Source organism: Oreochromis niloticus, linkage group LG8, assembly GCF_001858045.2.
Source record: "Oreochromis niloticus isolate F11D_XX linkage group LG8, O_niloticus_UMD_NMBU, whole genome shotgun sequence".
Lineage (NCBI taxonomy): Eukaryota > Metazoa > Chordata > Actinopteri > Cichliformes > Cichlidae > Oreochromis > Oreochromis niloticus.
In genome coordinates this window covers 20,964,305-20,975,654 of record NC_031973.2, presented here as the reverse complement: position 1 = coordinate 20,975,654, position 11,350 = coordinate 20,964,305, and the positions used below count along the sequence as shown (strand labels likewise).

General features: G+C 39.6%; 1 protein-coding gene across 1 annotated transcript; it reads right to left on the bottom strand.

Annotated features, from left to right (window-relative positions):
• Positions 1-4,492: 4,492 nt before the first annotated feature.
• On the bottom strand, positions 4,493-7,084 carry foxl3 (forkhead box L3). The gene is made up of 3 exons (XM_003438562.5): positions 6,645-7,084; positions 5,806-5,974; positions 4,493-5,487 (listed from the first exon to the last, which is right to left on the bottom strand). The coding sequence occupies exons 1-3, from the start codon at positions 6,749-6,751 to the stop codon at positions 5,020-5,022; spliced, it is 744 nt and encodes a 247-aa protein (XP_003438610.1). The 5' UTR covers positions 6,752-7,084; the 3' UTR covers positions 4,493-5,019.
• Positions 7,085-11,350: the final 4,266 nt, after the last annotated feature.

Below are 11,350 nucleotides of genomic sequence, written 5' to 3'. Positions count from 1 at the left end.
CCACTGCATGTTACAACAGACTATCACAAACATGGTTAAATGATAGCTCAGTCATTTTGCCAGCTTTATTTTAGTCCTCTTAGACCATCAGCAGCACTTTATGCCTAACTATGGTCCCTGCTGTGATGTTGCGTAAAGTTTATCTCGAGGACAAATTCAAAATAATGAACAACCTGTATACTCTAGGTTCAGAATATATTATATTCCAGTAAGCTGGTATTAATCCATTTGCTCTATACGGTTTTGTTTTGTTTCATAGACACTACATGAACAGTACCAAGTGGAAATATGATGTCATTTTCCATATTCTCAAATCCCATTAAAACAAAAGTTAATACTGGTCCACAGCTATTAAAAAAACATTAACAAACTACATTGTTGCTCCTTCATTATCTGAAAAAGTCAGTCCCACATGCTGCTGCCTTAACAGTCATTAGAGACTACTGCTGCTGAATATGGGCTCCGTAAATGCACAATTTAGTCCCACTACAGTAACATCTGCTTAAAACTACAATGCCTAGCTTCTTTTTTAATTATCTTGCCTTTGCTAAAAATGACTAACAGCATATATTTTTAAATGTCTATAAACGCTTTCATTTAATGTTTATATATATATATATATATATATGAAAAAAAGATTCAAGTTTTCAGTTTAGCATGTTAAAGGCTCATGTTCAGGACAGCAAATTTAAAATAAAAAAGAGAGAAACATGCGTATTTGGAAAAATTAACAGGAGAAATTAATCTTTTGAGCATTTCACCAAAACACTTTGGAAACCAAAGTGGAAATGTTTGGCCATAATGCACAACACCACATTGGATTAAATTGCCTGATACTGACGGTCCAGCATGGTGGTAGAATGGCCACATGACCCGGACACCTTGCCACATAGAGTTGACCGTGAACTCCTCTGTATGCTACAGTATTGTAGAATCAGATGTGAGGCCATCTGTCCAACAGCTAAAGCTCGGCTGAAACTGGATCATGCAATAGCATGGTCAAAATTCAGACCCCAACCTGACAGAAATTTTGCAGTGGGGCCTTAACAGAGCTGTGCATGAATAAATACCTGCAAACCTCAATGAACTGAAGCAATTTTGTAAAGAAGAGTGGGCCAAAAATCCACCACAGTGATGAGTGAGAGACTGCTAAAAAGTATCAAATCATGCAATCATCATGCATTCTGCATTTTAGCTCAGTTCTTGTAAAATAAATAATGAACCAGTGTAATATGCCATGTGTTGTTGTTCATGTGAGCTTCTATTTAAATGTAAAACCTCATAAGGACCAGAAGAATTTTTATCTTTATGTCCTCATACATAAAACCTACCTACCTAGCATACTTGGGTGCAATGCATGTACTTATTAGTGCTACAAAACAAGTGTATAAATCAAATGAATTTAACTCATCAAAAAGCTTCCAAAGGGACCAGCAGCACTCTGGCTCAGCAACTGGAATGAGCAGAGGCGAGGCCTTGCAGACAGCAATCGGCTAAGAGCTCCCCGTGTACTGGCACACTTACAGCAGACACACCCCTAACTTGAAGCCCTGACAAAAATCTGAGAAAGCGATTAAAGACACCCGGTGGTTATTTAACGGGGGCGGGGTGGATTAGGTATAGAAACCAAAAATATTTTTATACAGGCTGAAGTTAGACATTTAAGCCTGTGGGGATTGAGTCACTTTTGGAGCCGGCCACAAGTGACACTTAAAGTAACTGCAGCTTTGGCCACTTTATCATTGCTTCTTTTTTTTTTTTATTTTAGCACAGGAGGTCGGTGTTTGGAGTGCTAAAAATAACAGCTTTAAATAGCACCTTAGTTAGGTTTAAAGTGTTGGTAAACCGCTGTATCTGAAGCCATTGTTCTCGGCTATGTCAAAATGCACCCTGTTCTTTTTTATTTGTGCAATTTGTGCATATTTGTGCCTCCAACCAAACCTTTAACCCCCGCTGTCCCCAAAACTTCACTTAACTTGGCATGCATGCCACATGAGAACTGACATATTTAAACAGATACCTGGAAGATTCATGGCTTGCATTTTCATTAAAATGTCAAGCCCTTTACTACATTAAATTGCCTATTTTCCATTTTCTTTCCCAAAACCCTCCCGGTCACTTCCAGTCCTCCCACTTCTGCTGTATTCCTAGAAGGGGCGTGCAGCCGAAATATAAACACGTCTCCCAACTGCAGCTGATTGACATGATATGTTGATTTTCTCATTGCTGACACACACACACACTTGAAGACATTTGAAAATAATAGCATATTCCAGTTTTAAAGCAGCTCTGCACGCGTCACGAAACGACAAAGGGCAGAGGTGTGTGTATGTGCAGGTCCTCGGGCTATTTCACTGTTCTTCATTAGTTAGTATACCCTAATATGTCTTGGAAGTGTTTGCCCCACAATTCATTTGCACTTCTGCAACCATAGCTCAAGGAAAGTTTAGACAGTATGGTGCAAAATGCATTTAGATCAAAACACCTAAATTCATCTCTAATCCCATAATTCTCACCACAGCCTCAGTGAAATCCAGTAGCTGCGAACACTCAAGATTAAATGACCTATTTGTGTTTATAATTCACTTGTTACTGATGTTGCAGACCAGTGGTTTCCCAATTTCCTCTACCTGCAGTTCCACTGTTTCTCGCCCTCAGCTGCTCATTTCACCTGGCAGTACGGGCATAATGAAGTTTCAAACAAAATCATACTTTGTAAATGGAAAATATTGTGGAATTAATTATAAATGACTGGTGCAAAATATTAGAAGGATTGAATGAGGCAAACAGACGGATTCAGATATTATTATTTAATAGAGGCCATTCATTGGGACACCGCGCCAGTAGCTACACTTTCATATATTCACTGGCAACGTAATATGTGCATTGACTTTTCGGGCCTCACTGGTGCCTTTCTCTTTCCTCAGACTCCCTTAGCCTGGAAGCACTTTATGCTAAGTTAATTTACCCAAATATATCCGCGGCATCACGGCAGCCGCCTCAACATCAACAACTTTGTTAATGGAAACTTGCTGATCCATAAACGTTTGTGCCGCCACAGACTTTTTGCTGGGGGGCAGCTCACGTATGAATGTTAAAAACCATACAGATCGATGAGGGGCATTTGCAAAAGAGGCATAAGGTGTGTTTAATTATAACTGCGTCAGGGGTTTGTGGGTGTGCGCACGCTGCTGGGGGTGGTGTTGCTGTTTAAGCTTCGGAAGCAGGGGGGGTCTGGTATTTAAATAGGGTCACTCCTGGGCCTCACCTTGCAAGTGTTATGCTATATTAAATGCCACTCATGTTAAGTGTGTTGAAACCCTCCTTTGATGTAGTCAAGACATAATATAAAGGTTAAATTGAAAAATGTCCCCTTCCACAGCGCAGGTACATGCCATGATTGATCTCTCTTGTACAGGAAAGAAATGTTAGGCAGGCCTGTTTAGTTAGGACTCCTTTAAGTATATGAATACAATATGCTGTAATAAGTGAGCGGATTAGAATTTAAGTGTCAGTCAATCAGGATTTCAAAAGGTCAGTGAAAACAGAATTTGCAAAATGCAGGCTGAAATTAGGTTTAAAATAACTGAATTCCACCAGAACAGGCTTACTTGACAGCAGACATTTATCATAGTTGGGAAACCTTAGCTATTACTAATTACATTAGCAATGGTGCTAATCTAGTGCTTGTTTTTAACCCTTAAAAAAACATTAAAAAAATTCATATTAATTGTAAGCAGGTTTTGAGTGTTCATGCAGATAAACTGACCAATTAAAATGGACAGAAATCGATGCCACGGATGCTAACAATCAACACAATGACTATCTAATGACCATAATGTCTCCTGATAGGGTGTAGCATGTTAGCATGCTAACATTTAGCCTACTTACAAACATAAAACTATGGAATACATTATTATTTATTGGGTATCAAAGCAATAAATGGACTATAAAATCAAGTTAAGTTATTTTTAAATAGCATATGAATCAAATTTAAGTGTATGAAATTGGGTATTTGTAATTTGGATTTGTTTAGAACACAAAGGATCCTGAAGCTAAAGCTAATTTGAGTCTAGCACTTATTTACACCTACATGATTTTCCTTGGTTATGCTAAGGCCTGTTTGTAACTAAAAGAAAGACACTTTTTAAAGAGTTCACATGAGATTTTTGAAAAAAAAAAATGCTCAAAAATAAATGTTTTTTTTTTATCAATAAAAATTAATTTTAAAAAAGTTAAAATTTTAACCAGAAATGTAATATACTTATTATTATGTTTTTACTTGGATGTTAGAGCTTCTCTGATCAGATCAGTTTTTATGTAGAAAATAATAAGAGAATTCATTTATTGAAGGTATTAAAAATATACCTATATTAATAAACATTTTTATTATTATTACTATTTTGTGTTTAAAGTGTTTAAACCTTTGAAAATATTTTGGGGATTATTATTATTATCATTATTGTTATTTTCTTTTTGAATAGGGGTTTCAGATTGAGCTGGGGTGTAAATAGAGAAAAACAAATTGTGTAAGCCACATTAAAGGGTGTAAAAAAAGGGAAAAGCTTCAAAGAACAAACCATACAATTTTGAGTTTTTCCCCCTTTATATCAACTTTTGATCTGAACATAATCCAATAACTTCCTTTGTCTGATCTATTTTAAAACAGTTTTACACACATAGTTGTGCTCACAGTTTCTGTGTATATACAGGCAGACAAAAATCTATAAACCTAGTCTATGTCAGCACTAGACACCACAGACAGTATAATGATAATATCCTTTGCTGAAGTTTTGCGTTTTGTTCAAAGTTTATCTCTCGGATGAATTCCCACATGTATTCTTAGACTTTTCGTTTAGATTCCACCACACAATACTGTACCTCCTTATTTTGTTTCCACATTTACATTTTCAAGTAAAATTCCTCTTGGAATTCTTGTCCTCAGATGTCCTTGTACTTCCCACTTTTAGACACAGACCGTGATGAAAGAATAAATTTAATGTCTGCTTCCCTCTCCTCTTACAGAGTCCAGAAGTGCAGGTTCAGGTGCTGTGGCTCCAGAACGTGTATCGGCGGCCCTGGGGGCCCTATATGCATGGGGCCATGGGAGGATCTGAGCCCAGACAGGGGTGGATCTGGAGTGGATAGGATGTAGTCAATGCTGAACTTGATCTCTGACTCTGGTTTGCCTTGCTGGGTGGGGTTAGGGATAAGGTGGTTATGTTGGGGTCTTGGTCTCTCGGGGTTTAAAGGGCAGAGGGTGGATTCGGGTTCAGGACGTCGAGCTGAGGGCGCGTGCTGGTTGCTGTGGCTCTCCAAAGAGTTGAAAGGGGTTTCTCCTGAGTCACGGAGGCCAATTTTCATGTTTCTCCGGCGTCTGCGACGGCGAAAGTTGCCGTTTTCAAACAAATCGAGCATGGATTCACAGCCAGTGGCAAAAGTCCAGAAGTTTCCCTTTCCCTTCTCATTGCCCTCAGTCCGAGGAACCTGCGGGAAATAAGAAAAAATACGTCCTTATTTACTATAATAATAATAATAATAATTGGATGTATTCAAAAGTAATTCTGCTGCTGTAATAGGAGGAACACATCTTCTGTGCTTTATCAGGAAAGTAAAAATATGTATAAGGAAGCTTCTTAAGTCCTTAACAATAAATAATCATGACAACAGAACTGAATACAACTAAAATCAATAATACAAATAATTGATCATTTCTTTCTTGAAAAAGCCTACTGGAAAATAAAAATCTGCGTGTGAGATGCATCACTTTTAGTTCTCCCTGCACGCTGTGCTGTGTGTCCTTACCTTGATGAAGCAGCTGTTGAGAGACAGGTTGTGTCTGATGGAGTTCTGCCAGGCTCTCTGGTTGGATCGGTAGTAGGGGAATCTCCTCATGATGAACTCATAGATGCCGGACAGAGTGACCCGCTGGTCGGGGCTCTGCTGGATAGCCATGGCTATCAGAGCGATGTAGCTGACACACAAACACACACACAAACTTTCATCAGGTGAAACGTAGTAAGACGAAAAGAGGCAATCAAATGGGGAGAAGAAAAAATACTGACAAAAAAAATTTGTCAATATTTTATGTAAAATCTTTTTTGTCCAATGTTTTTTATCATTGATTCTGTTAAAAAACAGTAATTTATATTAGAGAATAATAGTGCTGTCAGCACCAATCATAGATGGCTGTGAGCTCAACAAGACAAAATATAGTTTGTTTTTTCAGCTGTGCTGAAAAATAAATTTAAAAAATCCCCCAAAAAGAAGTCTGGTTTATTTTTCTGAGAAAAGTTTTGAGCATTATAATGAATTTCACTTTAAGTTGCAGTTATAGTTAAATTAAACCAGGTTATCATTCAGTTTTTTGTGTCAGATTTGTAGCACTGGTGAAATAAACAACAAAACAAAAGAATCACAAGGCATTTTTCTAAGTATCATTTTGTCTAACAAGCTGTTATTAAACTGCTTTTCTATGACTTTACATTGTAAAGAGAGACAAAAAGTCCCACTGGAAAACTGAACTGGACCTAAATGTAAAATATGTCTTTTTGTGTGTATGATTGTGTGTATAATGACTAATATACAAAAAATGGGGGGAAAGAATAAGAAAGAAGGAACTCTGTATTAATAACCCTCCATACCTGTACGCCGGTCTGCACATTTTCTTCTCTTCGTCCGTGCTGGAGGAAGGGTATCCATCACCATCGTAGTTGAAGCAGTTGAAGGGGTAGTGAGAGTTGTCAAACATATCTACACTTTGACAAGTCGGACGCGTAATCCGAGGTGTTTGGCTCCTCTGAGTGTCCTGGCCAAGGCCCAGCAGCAACACCCTGTCCTGCTGCTCTGCTCTGCCACCATGCTCTGCTCAGCCGGCTGACACTCTCTCCGAGCCCTGCTGATGACGGCTGCCTCCAGCCCCCCTCCCTCTTTCCCTCCCCTCCTGGTCCCAGCTGCTCTCCAGGAACTGCTGCTGATCTCGAGACTCGCAGCCTCCTCTTACGAGGTCTTTGAACCCTTGCGACCCTCCGTTGCAACACCAGTATTTTCGGCAACCTCTTGAAAAAGAGCGCTTTTTCCCACCTTTCTTGTTTTTATTTTAGGGTCAGGGCCTGTTTCTAAGCCAGTCCCCTACCTCTGATCGCTGTGTGTTTACACACTGCTTTAAGTGGTGGGTGTAGCACTCAAAATCTATGCAAACTCAGATGTAAATCATGCACCTGACTACATTGCAACAGTGTTGCTACAACACAGAGTAGTTGTTGACTTTTCAGAATAATGACTGGAGACTTGAAAGCACATGAAAGAGAATTATAGCTAAGGAGTTATAATATATACTATCTAAACTATATATTATAGAGCAGAATGTTTCTCTGTATCAAAACTTGAAGTCTACCTTTACCCCTAACTTCCACTCAGTTGTTCTGCATCTGGACACAGCCAGAGATGATGGATGCCCTCCCAGATTTTTCCTTGTAATCTCCAGCCCCACCTGACACAGACAAGCGGCATCTTGCGGCTCATTTTGGAGTAATGATACATACTCTCCATCACTTATTAGCAGACCAGTGTGTAAAATAAAGTTCAAATGTAACCCACTTCCAATCATGTAGGAGAAATCAACAGCTCCTGGTTGGGGAACTAGTAAAGTGCAACTTTAGGTTTTCAGGTGAGCTTAGCTGTGTTCACTCACTCCTGCGTGCTCACGCAGAGCCGCCACGTTACAGTGAGAATAACGTCGCTGTAAGGGAGACTCAGAAGACACCGTCAGCTGTCACTGCAGCTTGAAAAGTCTTGTGACTCGTGCACAATCATATAAAATCAGTGCAACCTTCTGTTAAGCTCTTGCTGTGCTGATGCAGTCCACGCAGCCTCTCGCTGTACCCGGAGAGAACATACACAGGACAGACTGCTCCTCTCCCCCCTCCCCACCTTCAGCAGGATTCTGGGTGGTCTGCAGGGCTCGAAGGCCGCCTTCATGTTTTATTTTGCTTCTTTTTATAGCTTAATCTCTCCAAATGTACTTAAAACAGCAAAGCCCAAATCAACAAACAAAATCCTTTGCATCTTTGTTTTCCTTTTCTCTCCGTTAACTCTTTAGGGTGTATGTGTGTGTCCACTCTGGCAGACTTTTTAGCCAACAACGGGAAGTATTGTAGATGCTATCTATAATGTTCTTTAATGGCCATAAATTGTTTCCGTGTCTTTAAAACAGGGAGATGTGTATTCTGAAGGGCTCTTAACGGGGCAATTGGAGCTCTCCTGTGGGGCGACAGAGGCCGGGAAAACAGCCCCAAGGTCTGCCAAGCCTCTGTGTGTGGCCTTTCTGCTGCAGGAGTCACATATAGGTCCTACGCTGGTGCGTACGCACAGACGTTAAAGCAGTGCTCGTGTTTATTTCTGACGGCTGATCGAGCAGCTGAAAGGTCAAAACCGTGCTTAATTTTCTTGGAAAAAATGTTGTTCTTTAGTCTTCATCCACGAAAGGATTCACAGTTTTGAAGTGAAGGTAAAAACAAGATTAACCCTTGAAGGTCAGTGTAAGGTGCTGAGCAGCAGATGGTAAGGCGGCACATTTGTCACATTAACAAATGTCCTTAAGCAAGTAAAGATATTGCTTTAAAACTGATTTAATGTCCCCTCATGTTTTTTTTTTTTAAATTGTATGAATGATTTGAGCTCATTCAGGAGTACAGCCAAGAAAAAAACACAGAGCAGTTCAAACATGGCTGTAAACAGGACCGACAGAAGAAAAGGGGCGCAAAGGAGGAGAAGAAGAGGTCACAGTATCAGGCTGGTTTGAACTGAGATCTGATAAGCACCTCGTGGCTCGCTCCCATGACGAGGCTTCCTCTGGCGTCCTGTCTGCGGCCGGCCGCGGTGATTACGGCTTTCAGTAGTTCTCCTCTGGTCACTCTCTGTCCCTCTGATGGTTGTCTCAGATGCAGCTTCCTCCATTCATCACTCTGTCTGCCTCGTTCTGCGTATCTGCGTGTGTGTGCATGCATTTATGTAAACCAACCGAAGAGCCTTTCCGGGGGCTGTTCTGTGAGGAAAGGTTATCAAAACACAACCGTGCACTGGGAACTGTAAACATGGTTATGCACAGATCTGAGGCTGAGGGCCATTTTCTTTTGCAGTGCACTGTGCAGCCATCCTCACTGCCACCACTCCCTGACAAATTACACTGGATGATGTGGAGCTCTTCAGTATCACAGGGGAGGCGATTTTCCCTTTTTTGCCTTTGTCAAAAGCACCTATTGACTGTCTGAACTAGTTATTATTAATCATTATTATTGATCATAATACTATATATTAGGTATTATTAATCTCTGGCTCTCTTCCATGGTGTGTCTTTTGTCCCATTTTCCTCCCCATGGCTGCCTCTAAGCCTGCTTCTGCCAGAGGTTTCTTCCTGTTAAAAGGGAGTTTTTCCTTCCCACTTTCACCAAGTGCTTCGTTGGGTGTTTATCTTACAATATAAAGCACCTTGAGGCAACTATGTAAATACAATTGAATTGAATTCAATATATTACCATAACTGGTACATGCATATTAATTATTAGCTTGTCTAAAGCTGTTGTTTACAGATGTTGACAGATGTTATTTATAACTGGGAGGAAAAAATAAAATAAACAGTTTTAAACTTTTAACCATAATTCCACAACTTCAACATCAGTTTGAGGGACCTCTTTAATACCTGGATGTCCTCAATAGAAATTTTGGCAAGAGAAAGATTTTTTTGTAAATAAATAAATAAAACGTAATTGACAGAAGGGATAAGAAGAAGACAAAACACACACAAACACACACTTCCCCCGCAGACTCGTGCTAACACACTCACTATCTTATTTATTTCCCTATAAGATAATTGCCTCACACTCAATGTGGGGTTTATGTGATCCCAGAGATCTGGTGGCTGTAACAGTCTAACGTCAGTTTAGATGCTTATAAACACAGATGCCTTGTAAGTGTTTTTAATTTTTTTTAAAAGGAAACAGGCTATGGTAACAGTCTAATCGTCTGTGTACAAGAGGAAGACAACATGATTCACAACCAGGAAGGCTTTTTCCGTGATGATGTGACAAAGAGCATCACTATCACGAGCCTTCCTGCCATTAAAGACATCTACCTCCAGCAGTGCCTGCGTAAGGCCCACAGTATAATCAAGGATCGCAGCCATCCACGTAGCACACCAGCTATTCTCCTTGTTACCCTCAGGCAGATGGTACCCACCCACTCCAGGAACTTTCAAGAATTTTTAATTATTAATTACTTTTTAAAATCTTATTTATCTGACTTTTCGCTACTTTTCTCATCTTAGCTTTTTGGTTTTTTTATTTATTTATTTTTATCTTGACTTGACAGCCGAGTTATTATGGTTGTAACTGCTTTCACTGACGAGCTCTGCCCCTCCAAATACATGTCACCAAACTGGACTCATGTTTGTGATGCATGTTGAGCATTTATTATTATATTTTTCAGAATTATTGTTACCAGTTAAATGAAAGGGTGCTCTGTGTTTAAATGTATTTACAAACTGCAATTATCCAAATATAAAACATTCCCTCCACTCAAAGTTGGAAGGATGATACTAGACACAAGTGGGAGTCTATGAAGATTGATTTCTTTTTACAGCTCGCCTCAAGCAGCATTTGGAGCAGGGGTGTCACAAATAAGGCCCGTGGACCAGAATCGGCCTAGCCAAGACTCAAATCTGGTCCACTGGACGTCTTAAAAATTTGTGTGACGATGTTCTTAAATGTATTTTCAGAAGTATTACAGTTTGTCTTACTGATGAAGACCTGCAAAGCAACAGAAAAACTTCTTTTTTACATTGAGTTTACAGTAAAATAAATCTTACACATGTATTTATGTTTTTTACAATTTAAGCCCAAAGATTTCATTCATTAAATAGAGCAGCATTTCTTTCATGTAGTAAAACTGAGAAGTGCTGTTGAAATTGCACCTCTTTTTTTTATATTGAGACGTTTCAGGGATGAAATATACAACTACACTTGTTTACACTCACAGAACGGTGTTTTTACTGGTCTGTCCCACTTAAGTTTAATCTAATCCAATATCCTATCCTAACTATCCTGAGGACTGAAGGTCAGAAGAAAAAGAGAGAGCTCAGAAAGCTGCGAGGCACTGAGACGGGTGAGGAGGTTCGCTCTTCTTCTTGAGCCGAGTCAAAACGATCTGGCTCACTAAAAAGAGGCGGAGGAGTGCTTGCATATCATTTGTTTAATGACATTTCACATTACGTTGCTTGCTTTGCTTTAGACAATGAAAATGACACATTGTTACCGTCAGGAAGAAGTGTGTATGGAGGAAAAAAACACTCAAA